An 18,197-nucleotide genomic window follows, 5' to 3' on the forward strand; every position below is an offset into this window, starting at 1 on the left:
CTTCTAATTGCTCTCTCTACAGGGTGAATTGTTTGTAGCTGAACGATCTACAAGGTAACTTCTTCTAGCTGATCTCTCTACAGGTGATGTGTTTGTAGCTGAATTTTGTATAGGTGATTTGTTTGCAGCTGAGCTCTTTACAGAATGGTTTCTTTGTAGCTGAACTCTCTAAAAGGTAACTTCTTCTAACTGATCTTTCTACAGGGCAATTTGTTTCTGGCAGAATTTTCTACAGGGTGATTTCTTTGCAGCTGAACTCTCTACATGGTGGTTTCTTTGTAGCTGAACTCTCTACAAGGTAATTTCTTCTAGCTGATCTCTCTACAGGGAGATTTGTTTGTAGCTGAACTATCTACAAGGTAACTTCTTATAGCTGATCTCTACAGGGTGATTTGTTCGTAGTTGAATTCTGTACAGGTGATTTGTTTGCAGCTGAGCTCTTTACAAAATGGTTTCTTTGTAGCTGAACTTTCTCCAAGGTAAGTTCTTCTAACTGATCTTTCTACAGGGCAATTTGTTTCTAGCTGAACTCTCTACAGGTGATTTCTTTGCAGCTGAACTCTCTACATGATTGTTTCTTTGTAGCTGAACTCTCTACAAGGTAATTTCTTCTAGCTGATCTCTCTACAGGCCGATTTGTTTGTAGCTGAACTCTCTACATGATGGTTTCTTTGTAGCTGAACTCTCTACAAGGTGATTTCTTCTATAGCTGATCTTTCTACAGGGTGATTTGTTTGTAGTTAAACTCTCTACACGATAGATTCTTTGTAGCTGAACTCTCTACAAGGTGATTTCTTCTATAGCTGATCTTTCTACAGGGTGATTTGTTTGTACCTGAACTATCTACATGATGGTTTCTTTGTAGCTGAACTCTCTACAAGGTAACTTCTTCTAGCTGATCTCTCTACAGGACAATTTGTTTGTACCTGAACTCTCACATGATTGTTTCTTTGAAGCTGAACTCTCTACGAGGTGATTTCTTCTAGCTGATCTTTCTACAGGGTGATTTGTTTGTAGCAGAACTCTCTACAAGGAAACTTCTTCTAGCTGATCTCTCTACAGGGAGATTTGTTTGTAGCTGAACTCTCTATACATGATTTGTTTGCGGCTGAATTCTCTACATGATGGTTTCTTTGTAGCTGAACTCTCTACAAGGTAACTTCTTCTAGCTGATCTCTTTACAGGGTGAATTGTTTGTAGCAGAACGATCTACAAGGTAACTTCTTCTTACTTATCTCTCTACAGGGTGATTTGTTTGTAGCTGAACTTTTTACAAGGAAACCTCTTTTAACTGAGCTCTGTACAGGGTGAATTGTTTGTAGCTGAACTATCTACAAGGTAACTTCTTCTAGCTGATCTCTCTACAGGATGATTTGTTTGTAGCTGAACTATCTACAAGGTAACTTCTTCTAGCTGATCTCTCTACAGGGTGATTTGTTTGTAGCTGAATTCTGTATAGGTGATTTGTTTGCAGCTGAGCTCTTTACAGAATGGTTTCTTTGTAGCTGAACTCTCTACAAGGTAACTTCTTCTAGCTGATGTATCTACAGGGTCACTAGTTTGTAGCTGAATTCTCTACATGGTGGTTTCTTTGTAACTGAACTATCTACAAGGTGACATCTTCTAGCTGATCTTTCAACAGGGTGATTTGTTTGTATTTGAACTCTCTACAAGAAATCTTCTTCTAACTGATGTTTTAACAGGGTGAATTGTTTGTAGCTGAACTCTCTACAGGGTGATTTGTTTGTAGCTGATCTCTATACAGGTTACTTATTTCTAACTGATCTCTTTAATTCTGTTCAGGGTGACTGCTCTATTAGGATGACTGCTCTATTAGAGTATCTCGATCTCGCACTTGCTACACCAAGTTGGATTTCGTGTTATAACTCCGTGGATTTAAGTCTGATTCTTCTACACCATTGAAGAGCCTTTCTAAGATGATAACTCCATCTGTACAGCGATTTTGAAAGCATTACCCCAAGCGGTTTACCTGGTAGGCGTGGCAAGCATAATAATAATAATAATAATAAAATAAAAATATTAAAAATTAGCTAATCTCGATTGCGTAATTGTTACACACTGTTGATTTTTTCGCTGTATCTTCCTGGTTTTTAGCTCGATTTCTTTCAAACCACAAAAGGTTTGAGGTTCAATAGTTAACCTATTCACCCACCGATTTTCAGCTTCTTCCCATACGCGGTTTACCCTGTAGGCGTGACAACATATTGGTGTTATTTTTCGTGCATAATCGCTCATAACTCTTTGTCTGTTTATGGTATTCCAGCCAAAGTTGGTACCAAGATGCGCCTTTATACCCCCCTTCTGTGTGCCAAATTTCAAGGCAATCGGATAACGCGTTCGAGTTTTATAGCAGTTTTTGTAAGTGTGCGACAAGAAAAAGAAAAATAAGAAGAAGAAGAAGAAGAAGAAAAAAAAAACGAAGAAACTCAGCCAATTTTTGAAGTCGCATATCTCGGGAACGCGCGAAGCGATTTCGCTCAAATTTGGAATGTAGAGTGCTGCAGTTGGGGGGCATGTCCACAGCAAAAATCGTCTTGTTTCATCAAGGAAGCACAGAGCTACGGAGGTGCGAAAATTGCGTTTTCTTTCTTCCTGTCAATATACTCACGGGTGTTACGCGCCGGCTTCTTGGGCCGCACGACACACTACCGTGTGTCTTGATATAACACTTAAAGCACCGCCTTGCTTGTGTGTACAAAAAATACAGTACTCGGGGGGTGTCTTGAGGCAAATACAGCACTCGACTTCACCTCGTGCTGTATTAGCCTCTCAACACACCCCCTCATACTGTATTTTCCATACGCACATGTGGCGGTGCTTTAACTCTAACATAATTATAATAGTGGAATTAAATGTTTGTTGACATGTTAGTCTGACTGTATGATTACATGTTTTTAGTTAGCTGTACCTTACCATACTGTATCCCTTTCTGTATATGCAGGGTGGATACTGATGTTGTGACTGTTGATGGGTGAGTTTATGGTCAATGGACAAATCACGCAAATGGTAAAGAAAATTAATATTCAAGACCCCACTACTATATTATGAACTCTTGGTGGTACTTCATAGCCAAACACTAGTGCATCTGGCTTCTTGTGCTGTTGTAGTCATTTTTTAAATTTTATGGGATCATCATAATGTAAATGTTTACTATTACAGTATTATATTCATGCTATCATTAAAGAGTTTCTATAATTGTGGGTTAAGTGCTGAAAGGTGATGTGCTGATGCAGGCTTTTTAAGTGAACACTGAAGTTTCACAAGCACTGAAGGGCTGGGGCGGGATTAAAGACGTGCACGGGTAATGTAGCAGTAAGTTACTTCAACTATATCACTACAACGGGTATGAAACAGCTGGCTATAGCTATGTACGGCCCTGCATGGGCCGGAGTCACGCTATATCGAGTCAGTGGAGGCATACCATGGTGAATTTAAAACAAATCAGTGACTGGACTCACAATTAAACCAAGAGTTGACAGCACTGACAATGTCTATCAAATCAGCCAGCTCGCTATGGCTAATGACCTTACCCACTTCCACACTGTTTGAGTTTGGGAATTGAGGAGGGCGCCTCACACCTCGACGTCATGGCAGCAAGTTTGAATCTTCAAAGAGCACAAAAGCAATCTCAAAAACTAACGAATAACTTTTAGCAAAATTAAATGTACAGATACATTGTGTAAAAAGCCCCTGATAGCCGCAGCCTTTTTACAATACGACTTCATGGTTGAAAGAAAATCGCTCCAATGGGATGTGACGACGAAGAAAATGAAAAAAAGAACGATGCACATTTGAATAAATAAGTTAATTAATGCATTGTAAATGGGTAGGCGATGGAACAAACTACTCCAACAATTCGCCTGACTTTTTGTGTGGTAGTTACTCATTATACAAAGGTTACATGCCCCTGGTTTCGAGGCGGAATCTTTTAGTAAGGCTGAGATTTTGCCATGCGGATTTTAAAAGATTGCGTAATCGATCCCTCATGTAAATGACTCACAGTAGTGGTCGCATGTTTATTATTTTGTGGGCACGCGCTTTATGCTTCTTGGCCTCGCGACTCACTACCGTGAGTCTTGATATCATGTTTTGTTACCATCTTGAAATTTCCTACCAGCTCTTTCAGTATTAAAGACTATGTACACTTTACAATCGGATCCACTCGCCAAGTAACTAGCAACAAATTACAGCATAATAATATATAGAAAATCAGATAATCACAGCTGCAATTTTTTTTTTTTATAGATTGTCACGCCTCTGGAATGCATTACCAATTATAAACCATGAACTTTTACGCCCTGCTACAATCAAATATAAACTTCAGAATTATTTTTATAACCACTTTGAGCAAAAATTTGTATCTAATAACCTAATAATCCATGCACGTACTCTTTCCTACGCCCATGTACGTATGTAGTAGATGTAACAAATCACCCAATGTACCAAATTTTTTACTACTTGAAGTTTAGCTAATCAATAATTAATTATTTCTTTATATTACACTTAATTAACTTAGCCACCAGTACAGGATACTGGTGGACCTTCAACACACATTTCCCCTGCATAATAATCATGTACATGCTATATACTGTTGTAATTCTGTGTGTTGAAAAATATTGGAATGAAATAAGTTATTGACTTTAAATAAAAGCATGCAGGTTGTTTCTTTCAGCAAGACCTTTAATTTGAAACCGTGTTTTAATAGTGTAAAATAACGCCTCATAGAAATAAAGACAATAATGATGACGTTTCAACGCAAAACTGGCTGCAAATGTCACCAAAGGTCATACATGCGATGGAACTATATCAATAAATAAATGTAACAAGAGGTACAATTTATGTGTAATTTTCATATTTGTATCACATATGATGCAACGCTAGCACAATGCCATTCTACTATTTTGGACACTTTAGAAAAATAACTTGTGCAAGCTTTAGTTGATGTACGTACATACTTCATATTTGGAGAGCAGTAAGAGCATAAACAGCCCAAAATAGTCCAGTTCACTTTTTGTACATATTGAATTAACAGTTACGTATGTGCAATTTTTGAAAAATGCATAAGCAAATTGTGTCACATGCACCTACAGGGTGAACTGCTTAAAGAACATTGTACATGGATTAACCATCATGGTGAAAACTTTTTGTGGTTTGAAAGAAACCAAGACGATAAAATTATAGCAAAAATGTCAACAACAAAAAAAACAAAACAAAAAACTTGGTGTCACTCCTACTAAACAAACCACTGAAGGGAATGAGCACTGTAGAAGAGGATTTCAGTGGTTTAGAAGAAATCACATTAAAACTATTCATTTATTAATGTGAAAGAAAACTTTGTGTAACCAGTGCACAAGAGACACTTTAATCAGCAACTAAAGACCAATTACAAAAATTGCATATTTTGAGTATTTTAATTTTCAGGATTGTATAGAGACATTTCACTAAGCAAGATCTGAAAAAATTATTTTATCATTTCCATTATCATTTATGGCTTGAGTGTGTAAATAATTTTGAGTACACAATAGAAAAATGGCACCAAAACACTAATCACTGTAACTTTGCTATATGAGACGTTATAATCATAATATTGTACTGTAATGAAATGACTCATTGCACACATCAAAGATGTAATTACATGCTACATTTGTCCACCATAAAGTTGTAACTGTCACCGTAGCTACCTGTACGCTACTGTGGAACACAAGAAGTCTCAACGTAGCTATTTGTACCTCTATACACTATATTGAGTATAATAGTGAATTACTTTTACTCCAGGATTCAAATTTTCTATTAATATGTTGTTTGTTGATAAGATTTTTTGTCTCATCTCAGGTGTGCTGCACATTTCTGACTTTGTGAACACAGCCAATCACTGTTCACTGATGAGTGTGAACTAACTACCTTGATAACTTCAACACAAACGTTTAGAAGAATACAGTTAATTGAGTGGTCACAACCTCCACTATATAAGCTACATCCCCAATTATCTACTAATAAGGCAAATCCTCTGCAGTCACCAACAGCACTATAAGCTTTTATACATGAATGTACATACCATGCATTACAAAAGTAGCTAGTGCTACAGTATCTCAACCCACCAATCAACACTATGTAAAAATTATGAATTTGAGTTCGATCAGGGATCATAGATATAAAAAGATAGGAAACATGGAGGTTACCTACACCTAGTGGACATTTAATCCCTAATTCAGTCTATATATACCCATGACTGAATTAGGGATTAAAAATGTCCACTAAGTACTGTATATCTGCAGGTGTAGACGACCCCCTACTTTTTTATTTCTATGATCCCTAATCAAACTTAAAATTCATAATTTTTCTTTACAGTTGTTTACTTATTGTAAATTGTTATGACTGGTGAACCCACGCTTACCACATCAAAAGAAAGGATGGTGCCAGAGTTGATGTTTTTGTCTGAACGCATGCCTCACCTATCAATTACTGACTTGAAAGTGAAGTGGCCATTACAATTTGCTTTCAGCTACTGTATGTTCAGCCCGTTATACAGTGCTACAAATAAAAAACAGTAGGAAAAGCACATCTGCAATCAATCCAGTCATCACAAAAAAATATGGACAGTTTGCAAGTCCAAACTACTTTTTTCACAAGCCCAAATTACTCGAAATTGAAGTGGCCATTACACTTCGCTATCACCTATTTCAGCCTGTTACACAGTGTTACAAATGAAGAACAGTACAAAAAGGCAATTTAAAAAATGGAAATTAATCAACACAGCTACAGGGAAGCCGCATCATGCTATAGCAAATCTACACCTTGCATTGTCAGCAAAAAGAACTGGAGCACAATGGAAAGTCTACATAGCTACAAACAATTCACCCCATAAAAAGTTCCGTTATGTTCAAAGTCACCTTGCGAAAGCTCAGCTACAAAATCCACCTGCAGAGATTTCAGTTATATACAAACAATTCACTTTGTAGAGAGTTCAGCCATGTTGTAAGTAGAGTTTAGCTATAAAAAGCTATCATGTAGAGAGTTCAGTTACTTTACAGGTTTCCCTGTAGAGAGTTCAGCTACATAAAATGTCACCCTGTAGAGACATCAGCTGCACAACAGTCACCATGTAAAATATACAGCTACAAACAATTTACCTGTACACAGTTAAGCTACCTTATAATCACCCATTAGAGAGCTATGTAACAAGTCACTCTGTAGGCAGTTCAGCTATACAACAAGCCCATATAAAGAGTTATATGTCATGAAAGTTTAGAAAAGTAGGCAAATTTTATATTCCCACATGCCATTTTTATAGGCCAGTTTGCATATACTTTACTTTATAAACTGAGACATATCAGGTTAGAAATGTTGCAAACCACTGTTGAAATGTGACCACTCACTGAATGATAGCATCTAAAGTGTTAGCAGCTGAGGTTGCATCATTTGGTAGAAGAGGTTGTATTGTGTCTGTGATCTCCTGCAGTTCATCAGCAATTTCCTCCACAACTTCTGGCACAAATATTTGTGTCAAGTCTCTATCGTCATCAACAAACATATCTTGAACAAGGTTAACCAACTCTTCAGCTCTCATTTCAAGTCTTATTTGTTCAACTGTTCTACATTGTGACACATTTGGAGAGCCCCACTGATCATTATTGATACATTGTCTAGTAGCAAAACCTGTTACAATAGTATAAGGAACCAATACTGTTAGTTTCTTTACATGCATGCAACTTTACTTGCAGATACATGCAAGCAGATTATTAAGTTAGATAATGTATATGCACAAGGGTGGCTCTAGGATTTATATAAGGGGTGCTCACAAGAACAAAAATTTATAGTGGGGTCTAAGAAAATACGTGCAAAGCATGCTTTGTCTAGAGGGGGTCTGGGAGCATGCCCCCACAAGAAAATTTTTAAAATTCATCTTGCTTAGATTGAGTTTTGTAACAACTTTGACTGAATTTTAGTCATTCGATAAGCATGGATTGTGAGTACTTTCATGATTATTGATTATTTGTCTTCAGCAGTGGCTATACCCCTGTAATTAAATTGGGTTATTTGTATACACATGTAATTGTTCTGTATACAGTATTATTATCATTTGCAAGTAATGAACATACTGGAAAAATGCAGTTACAAGTACTGGAAGCGGTTTGAAAGCTAATAGATTGATACATCTTTTGTGTAAATTTCATATGTGTTCTTGCTATCCTTGGTGAGTTATGTTGACTTGAATTCTTTAAAACCGTTTATCTTGAAATTTCTAATGTGCGATTTGGAATGTTTTCTCAAAATCCAGTTACATAATATCATCTAATCCAAAACAGCCAAGCTGTAAAAAAAGAGTAATAACGACAATTCAGGTGAATTTTGGTGCCGCTTGGTCTTGGCACAAAATTTACCTGAATTGTTATTATTAACATCGCAGCCATTTCTTGGCTGCCACCTTGGATTTCACATCTTTTTTCACCGTAGCCTTTTTGAGGGCCGCACTCTTTTTTTATAGCTTGGCTGTTTTAGATTAGATTTTACTTCTTTTTGTATTTGTATACTCCAAAGCCGGCCTATGGCCGGCTTTGGGGCTTTTTTAGCCTATCTTTTTTCTTTACCACAGGAAGAAGAAAAGATGAAGCAGGTGTTAAATACTTTAAAAATTTCTGATTTTATCAGTAAATGTACGAATTATATATTATATAATACATAATATTTATTACAGAACTCTCCACATTTTGTAACTGAACACTCTACAAGGTGATTTTGTAGCTGAACTATCTACAAGGTAACTTCTTCTAGCTGATCTTTCTACAGGGCGATTTGTTTGTAGCTGAATTCTCTACAGGGTGATTTGTTTGCAACTGAACTCTCTACATGGTGGTTTCTTTGTAGCTGAACTCTCTAAAAGGTGACTTCTTCTAGCTGATCTCTGTACAGGGTGAAATGTTTGTAGCTGAACTCTCTACAAGGTAACTTCTTCTAACTGATGTCTCTACAGGGTCACTTGTTTGTAGTTGAACTCTTTACATGATGGTTTCTTTGTAGCTGAACTCTCTACAAGGTAACTTCTTCTAGCTGATGTCTCTACGGGGTCACTAGTTTGTAGCTGAACTCTCTACATGGTGTTTTTTTTTGTAACTGAACTCTCTACAAGGTGACTTCTTCTAGCTGATCTCTCTACAGGGTGATTTGTTTGTAGCTAAACTCTCTACAGATGATTTGTTTTCAGCTGAACTCTCTACATGGTGGTTTCCTTGTAGCTGAACTCTCTACAAGGTGACTACTTCTAGCTGAACTATCTCTTTCCGTAGTTGAACTCCCTACAAGGTAACTTCTTCTAGCTGATCTCTCTACAGGGTGAATTGTTTGTAGCTGAACTCTCTACAGGGCGATTTGTTTGTAACTGATCTCTATACATGTTATTTATTTTTAGCTGATCTCTTTAGGGGTGACTGCTCTATTAGAATGACTGCTCTATTAGAGTATCTCAATCTTGCACTTGCTACACAAAGTTAGATTTTGTGTTATAACTCCGTGGCTTTAATTCTGATTCTTCTACACCATTGAAGAGCCTTTCTAAGATGATTACTCCATCTGTACAGCGATTTTCAAAGCATTACTCTAGGCGTGACAACATATTGGTGTTATTTTTTGTGAATAATTGCTAATAACCATTGTCTTCCAGCGAAAGTTGGTACCAAGAGGCGCCTTTATATCCCCCTTCTGTGTGCCAAATTTCAAAGCAATCAGTTATGGCATTCACGTTTTATAGCAGTTTTTGTAAGTGTGTGAAAAGAGGAAGAAAATAAGAAGAAAACGAAGAAACTAAGCCAACTTTTGAAGTCGCATATCTCGGGAACGCTTGAAGCGATTTTGTTCAAATTTGGTTTGTGGAGTACTGAAGTTGGCGGGCATGTCCACAGCAAAAATTGTCTTGTATTAGCAAAACAGCACAGATCTACAGAGGTGCGAAAATTGCATTTTTGTTCTTCCTGTCAATATACTCACGGGTGTTGCGCTCCGGCTTCTTGGGCCGTATGACACACTACCGTGTGTTTTGATATCAACTAAATTACCATCATGTGATGAACAACATTACATCAAGAGAAAGTCGATAGGCAAATTATGGCTTTGATATCTATTGTTATGTTAAGAGTGAAGATGAAGAGATACTTCTTTTGTAAATTTGAGGCCCAGTGTAAAGTTCTGGGTTGGAGCAAAGAATGTGACTATTTAAACCAAATTTTTACAGTGAGTGAAAGGGTGTTAGATAGCTTTAACAATTCTTGTACTATGGGACCTTGTTGCAAAAGACATGCGTAAAATATGGTTTACTGACAATGCATTTTAGTGCCTGCATTTTTTAAAGCGGCTGAGGATTTAAGGGTTAAATTGATGAAGCATACTGTAGAATCCTGAACAGGGGTCGGGATGCACAGCTACCAGATTCTGTAACCTGTTAACCTTAAAGATGTCTAAAAATATTAACAGAATTAATGTTTTAGTTGCAAAGGGACCCAAAAACATCGGAATAGTTATGGCTAAACTGAAAATCCCTTTAGCTATATTTTCTTTCAATAGCACTTATAAAGAATTCATTGTTTATGTATGTATATATAGACAAAATTTCAACTTTAAATAAGCAATTGGCATTACATAATGTTTGGTACAATGGTAGCACACATGTCAAGGAGAAGAAGAGGTTCACTTATAGCCCCCACACTATGTATTTTCCCTATATGGATAATTATTAGAGTAGTTGACTGTTCTACTAGATTCAATTTTTAGCATCTCTAAGTATAGGTTAGGAACCTAGACCGAGGCTCTTTGTGGTTTTAGAAACCGAGCGAAGCGAGGTTTCTAAAACACAAAGAGCCGAGGGCGTGGTTCCTAACCGACTTAGAAAATGCGGGCGTTATATATCGATATGTAGGTGGAACCATTGTGGGATTGAGTTACATGTCGTTTCAAAATCGTCACAGTGTTAAAACAAGTCATGCGACCATGGCCAGTAGAGAAGATTGAATGTGTTTTTGAATTAAAAGGCTACATTATCGCTGCTTCTGTTAGCTGGTGGATCAAACAAAGAGTGATAGCTACTGTGACAATAAAGTTAAAGCCAGCACTACCAAGGGTTTAAAGTAAGTGGTAACATTGTTGTCAATGGTTAATAATACTTGGTCTGGCGCTAGGCCTTCTGTGACTAAGCCAGTATATACACGATTTCACACCTACATAACTTTTTTTTACAAGAAACAAATAAACATTCTACAAGAAAGCTTACCTATTTAGTTCTTTTAACAGGGAGTCTGCTTAAAGTACAGTAAAAGCAGGCTTGAAACATTGACGGGCATTAAATAGAACTCCGTCATATTTCTGGAATTCTCCGCTTATGATAGCAAACGTATCTACAATGTTATAGTCTAGCTCCCATAATCGAATTGGCATAGGTGTGCTTATAAAAGGAATGGAGTAGGTCAAGCTCTGTTGGTCTATGGGCTCTTCAGCCTGTATATGCTTTGCAGAGCATGCATAGCAAACCCATGATCAAAAGTGAGATTTGCAATGCTGAGGTCTATCTGCTAGCAGGTTTCTAACTAAGTTAGTTAGAGACCTGCTAGCAGGTTTCTAACCATTTTAGAAACCTACTAGCAGGTTTCTTCATGGTTTTTAAAGACCTCATTATCTGCCAAAGATCAAAGTATACTATGCATAGCATTTTCTAATTTACGTCTTACTCATAAAATATAATTTTGATCACCTCTCATCAATACTTAGAGGAGATTAGCCATTCCCTTTGTTCTTTATATCACTCCATGGTCTTTATTTAACATGCAATTGCACCTTTAGCTTCCTAGCTAGCTCATTGTAAAACTTTTTTGAAAGGGGGGGAGGTCAGCACCCCGAGCAACTCCCTAAATCCAACCTTCATGCAACTGGATCTGCTTCTATGCATAAAATGTTGCGGGGCTTTAGTATGGATAATTCAATGGTATATAAAATTCTGACGGCCAACATCTGCCAAGTGTTTGGCAGCTTTTTATCTTGATATAATCAGTCATATGGCATTCTCTTAAATGCCTCAATAACCAGTCAGTAATATCACAGTGAAAATGTCAGATGGTTTTGATGTGAAACAAGTTTGTTATTGTTTATAGTTTATACAGTACAAATAAGTTTGTTGCTTTTGCCAAAATTTTATTGTTTGTTAAATTTGAACATGTAATAGCATGTTTGCATGACATAAAGGTGACTTTTGGGGTAATGAGTGAGGGTCACTCTTTTGGTCTGTTGGGTTGCCTAGCACTCAAATTATCTTAACTAGTGAAGATAACAACAAAGAGTCTCTTGGCTTTATCAGCTCATTCCAACCATGCCATGGTGATTGACCTTCACTTGTAGGTTTCATAACATTTTTAAAAGTCTGCTCCAGAAACTAGACTTGCTAGAAGAAAGAAACAACAATTGGTAGCCTAGCATTGTGGCTACCAATTGGAGCCACATTGCTAGAAATGTGGTAAAAATTGGAGCAATGTGGTAAAAATATGCAAAATCCACAGATCTGGTTACATAATCAATGGCGGATCCAGGATAGGGCATTTGGAGCAAATCTCCCCCCCCTCCTTCCCCCTCATGGGCTAGCTACTTCTTTTGATTAGTACTAAACTTTATGTCAGGCCAAGATCAATTTATAAGTTTTGAAAATATGCACATTTTACTATTACAAATTCACCTAAAACCAAAGTAAATCAATCAAACTAGCTGTGAAATTGTCACCGAGAACCTTCGTGCATACTAAGCACCTCTAAAAATAATTATCGCATTGCTTCTTTTAAAGACATTAATAATCTTTTAAGCAGCTTTAAGACACTGCAAAGACCAAAATGGCAAAAATCAACAGTGAGACACTACTAAGAGGTGATTATTTGCTGCTTCAAAAATGCAGCAACTAACAAGAGAATCTTGCTCTCCCTACCACTTACAACGTAGCCTGTTTGTGCCCCTCCCCTTGCCAGCTCCTGGATCTGCCCCTGATAATTATACTAACACATTTACAGCTGTATGTACAAAATAAGCATGTATTTAACTACTGTTTCACAATGTTGTACCTTCAGCTTCACTTCCACCTGGACATTTTTGCACTGCTACTTCACTGATGCCAGTTGTTGGCCAGGTTATGTTCCATATGCCATCTTGTTCAAGTGGACACCCCATAAATTCTGTTTTAATATAATGAGGGTAAAATTGAAGATTTGTAACAATGAACTTATTGTAAATACAAATTGTACAGCTGCTGCTATTCAGCATTCAGCATCAAAAACAAAAGAATATTTTAATGGTGACCACTCTTCACCGTGTTCACATGTTTATGATACACAAAACTGTGCAACCGTTTGTGCAGTTCATGCACACTGTATATTGTGCAAAAGTAACATACATATGCATGCCAGTGTTGAATGTGCTTCTATAACCAAAGTTTTCTCATAAAAATCCTTTGGAGTATTTCATAGGTTGTGGTAGTCAAGCAGGAAGTTACTCTGTATGTACACATTTAGCATCAAGCATTATTACATAAAGCAGTATTCACAAGTAAAAGAAAATGCAAACTATGCTAGGTATATATTTTGTGCTGATTTCTGTTTATATTTTTATTTATAATTATATTTACTTACCGACCCTATACTTCCTCCAAAAACAACTTAATACAAGTACATGAAAAAATTTGGAATTTTCAACTAGAAGGGACCATAGCACATCGATAAAGAGTACTTAAACAAGTTGGAGTAGTCCATGATATTAAATCACAGTAAAACAATAAGAAGTGTTATATCCCTACTGTGCATTTCTGTTATGGTATCTTGAGCACAGTAGGGATACAACACTTCTTATTGTTTTACGGTGATTTAATATCATGGACTACTCCAACTTGTTTCAGTACTTTTTATCGATGTGCTATGGTCCCTACTCTTAGACTAGTTGAAAACTTCAAATTTTTTCATGTACTTGTTTGTTAACTTTTTTTGTAAATAATTTTATTATGGCTGGTAAACCCATGCATATCGCATCTGAAATGGCGCCACACGCCCCAGCTATATCAATTATTGTCTGAAAAGCGAAGTATCCATTACGCTTGGTTGTCAGCTATGTTCAACCCGTTACACAGTATTTCTAATCAAGAACTTTTCCAGAAACACCTCTACAATCTATGCATACCAAAAGAAATGGTGCCGTGCCCCAATTTTATTAATTATCGTCTGAAAGTGAAGTATCCATTACGCTTCGTTGTCGGCTATGTTCAACCCATTACACAGCAATACGAATCAAGAACTGATTGTAAAGCACCTCTGTGATCAAAATAGCCACTATGAAAAATACAGACAATTTCCATTTCGAAGGGAAGCCATCACGTGCTCGTGCCAAATCGACACCTTTCCCTGTCAGCAAAGATAAATGGGACACAAAGGAGGACACTAGTAAGTCCATGAAAAATGCATTGTGCGTACTGCGGTATGCCAAAAGGCACCTGTCGGTTTGAAGTGACATCGAACAGTGAAAAAATCAAGCCTGTAGCCATAGACGTTATCGAGCTACACTTGTCTGAAGGCATCAGTCAGTTACTTACTCAGTCAATCAGTAGAAAATTCTGTCAAATAATAAAATTTTAAAATTCTGTAGCAGCTTGTTGAAAGCATTTCAGGTTGATCTGAAAGCTTGTCTGGGCTTAGTTTTACCTCACCAATACTGCCTCATCGTCGTCAGGGAAAATTGAGGCTGGTTTATGGATGATGTTATTTCGTGGGCCACACCTCCTTCGTGGTCCCTACTATACAGTTACTGTCGTACTGTATGATTAAGGTGAGAATGGTTTTACCTGTAGTGTAATTTTTCTTAATACAGAATGATTCACTTTGTTCACCAGTACTAGTGGCACTGTAAATGTCAGGACAGAGATCCTACAATGCAATAATTTCAATGTAATGCAATATCATTTGATTACTTATGAACCTGTACACAGTGAGGTAGATCACAGTCCAAGTCTACATCAGGAAATCCATCATTGTCTGAATCTAATCCACACGCATTGCCATCTCCAACATAAGTGGGACTATTACACTGAAATATTTATAACATGAATCAGGACTGGTGTAAACTGATGAAGTAATAACTCACTGTACAACTTTGAGAACTACACAAACATGGTGGAGTACTAGGTCCAGTACACACTGTTTGTATTGAAGTCTCAACACTTTGAATACAAGAGCAGCTAGCTGTGTACATCATTTACAGTAGCAAAAACAATGACATGCACAATTTTCACAAATTTACTTACAGTTTGGCTGGAAAGCTACCACATTAAATCTTCCATATGTGAGATCAACACCAACTGGAAAAATTGAGTTTGGATTTCCTTTCAAGTTGTTTTTAATGTCTTCCAGATTATCAGAAGAAAATGATTTTAATTGAAGATTGAATGATATTGTGAAGCCTATTAGCTGTGAGTTGTAAATCCATGACATGTTGACACTATTGCCTATTTCAATGGTAGAATTCACTTTGAGCTGACTGAAAACCTAAAATGCAACATATAGTAATACGTACTGTATGGTATGTACATTACAGTGATAGATGATGATAAAGTATAGTAAGTTATGTGCAGAACAAAGCACCACACAAAGTAAAATCTGGTAGAAAACTATAAAAAGTAACATATGTATCACAAAACCTGGTACTTAAAAAAATGTGACTACAATACAAAGTCTTGTTAAAGTGTTGGTTACGCATATTACCAATTAAACCCAAAAATGCCTTCAGAGCAATCCCAAACACTTCCAACAAGTTATTATGAAATTTTAAAAGTTTTCTATTTAACAGAATCTTCTACTGACTGTCTAACTGACTAACTACCTGATTCCTTCAGTCAAGCATAACTAGCATACGTAGATTTGATTTCTTTATTGTTTGAGAAGTGCATTTCTGCTTATCACAGAAGCTACAAAGGATGCATTTTGGAGTAACCTTTGTCCTACTTTGTGTCCCATTTATTTTCCACTATCACAGTAAAACAATAAGAAGTGTTATATCTCTACTGTGCATGCACTACTCCAGCTTGTTTCAGTACTTTTTTATCGATGTGCTATGGTCCCTATTGATTCACGTGTAATATATAATGGCTTCCTTGTGCTGACTATTATATTTATAAGGCTAATTGTCTGTAATTTCCATAATGATTGCAGTAGCCTTTCTCATATTAATTTTTGTTTTACTGCACAACTGGCTGAAATCTGAATATAAGGCAGAATAGCCACATGGCTTTAGTCAGGGCATGCATCCAGATGTATAATTTGTTTTATGATATTTACATATGTCTGGAGCCATTTAATCCTTTCATGTGGTACAGGTGTATACATGGGTTCTTCAGTCACAATTATGTACACAAAAAGTTAACAAACAAGTACATGAAAAAAAATGATATAATAAGTGGTAATAGAAGGTAAGAAAGGCAATGAAACAAGGGAAGTCGATTTTTCCTGCAGCTATATAATAAAAAACCCTGCTTCTGTCAAGGTTATACTAAAGACTAAGTATAATACTGAAGTAGAGATTAAATATCTACTACATAGCTGCAAGTGTAGGCAACTTCCCTTGGCTCATTACATTTTATTTTATGACTCCTACTCAAATGTAAATTCCTTGTACTTGTATTAAATGGTTACTACACTAACATTATTGATGATAGTTGCTGAGTCTACTGTATCAGTGCTATTGGTAGCCAGTGTAAAGTACACTACCACGACTGGGTAGGAATTCCTGAACATGGTACAGTCACTCATATCAACCAATGACCAACTTCCATTATTTAGGCATTGTCTCTCAATGTTTACACCAGACCGAAAGCTAGGATGTAGGCCTGAACAAGGCAGGGTGACTGATACACTTCGTCTACTTTTGCTCCAGAATAAGCCTCCAGCAAAATCATCTAAACATGCTGAAAAGAGATATACAATATATTATGCATACTGTTTATCAGGTGACATGAGACTAATTTAATTTGACTGAATCAATTTTAAATCTTTTCTGCTAAAGCTGTTTTTTTTTCACATAAAACTACATACACACACCACAAACCCTTAATGCTTCTGGAATTTGACATTTTAATGTACACGTGAAACCATACTACTGGCCTGATTGCACAACAGGAAAAATCACACTATTGGTTTAAGCCTCAGTCTACACAAGGCTGGTTTGATAGCCCCCATCATTTTTTCTTGGTGGTGTGATCAATTTGAATAGTGATTTCTTACCTAAATTGATGGGAATTAAGCAGTAGTACAAGAGTGGATGAACCTTTAACAAATGGTCAAACACTGTATATGCCAATTTTGCAGCGTTTTAGCCATTACAGTGTAGGCATAATTTTGCAACTACAGTATAGCCAGTGCAGGTAATGTTCCAAAGCTGATATATTGTTGTGTGTTTGAAGAAGATTTTGTACTTGCAGCTTTATGGAAAGAGGGTTCACAGGTTGTTAGAAACCTCTTTCCATAAAGGGCAACTTTTACTTTTATGAACAAACAAAAATTTTCAATGTACTACACTCTTACAAGGAACCATACATTTCAATCATCTACTCTAATAGAACAATTGCTCACCATCAGAAATTATTGATGGGATAGACATTTCAAGTAATGCTAAATGCATTATGTTCAATAGCCTAAAATGGTGCATTAGAAAAGTTTGCCTGCCTTTTCTTAATGCCAGGATATTTGTCTGCAGAAATATCAGATAGAAACTATATGATATGTTGGTTTAGGTACAACTGTGTCAATATAATCAGGTTGGGCAGGAAAAACTTTCCTGCTTAAAATGCTGCAGATGTGAAGAGATATCTTACCTAGAATGCTAAACAAGACAACTGGTGACGGAGTTAACTGATAGATGGAAATTACTGCTGTGCTATGACAGGAAATTAAGGCCCTATTCATGTGAAGAATAATTAACTGCTCTGGTTAGCATGAAGAGAAATATTACATAAATGGTACATGTGTAGTTTTTATCCAAGCACACATTAGGCAGATCACTATTATGTAATACACCACAGCTACAGGTGACAGTATATTATGTGATACTACTATTATGTACACCACTATTATTACACCACAGCTATCACTATTATGTAATACACCATAGCTACAGGTGACAGT

General features: G+C 36.6%; 1 protein-coding gene across 1 annotated transcript in view; it reads right to left on the reverse strand.

The window, feature by feature from the left end:
• Nucleotides 1–18,197, reverse strand: part of LOC136260446 (uncharacterized) — a 135,330-nt gene that overhangs the window by 37,741 nt on the left and 79,392 nt on the right. The window contains exons 14-20 of the mRNA XM_066054171.1: nucleotides 16,719–16,981; nucleotides 15,326–15,566; nucleotides 15,166–15,263; nucleotides 15,001–15,108; nucleotides 14,867–14,948; nucleotides 13,104–13,214; nucleotides 7,398–7,677 (exon numbers count right to left, since the gene is read on the reverse strand). Coding sequence (XP_065910243.1) covers nucleotides 7,398–7,677; nucleotides 13,104–13,214; nucleotides 14,867–14,948; nucleotides 15,001–15,108; nucleotides 15,166–15,263; nucleotides 15,326–15,566; nucleotides 16,719–16,981 — 1,183 coding nt within the window. The remainder of the gene's footprint in view (nucleotides 1–7,397; nucleotides 7,678–13,103; nucleotides 13,215–14,866; nucleotides 14,949–15,000; nucleotides 15,109–15,165; nucleotides 15,264–15,325; nucleotides 15,567–16,718; nucleotides 16,982–18,197) is intronic.

Source organism: Dysidea avara, chromosome 1, assembly GCF_963678975.1.
Source record: "Dysidea avara chromosome 1, odDysAvar1.4, whole genome shotgun sequence".
Lineage (NCBI taxonomy): Eukaryota > Metazoa > Porifera > Demospongiae > Dictyoceratida > Dysideidae > Dysidea > Dysidea avara.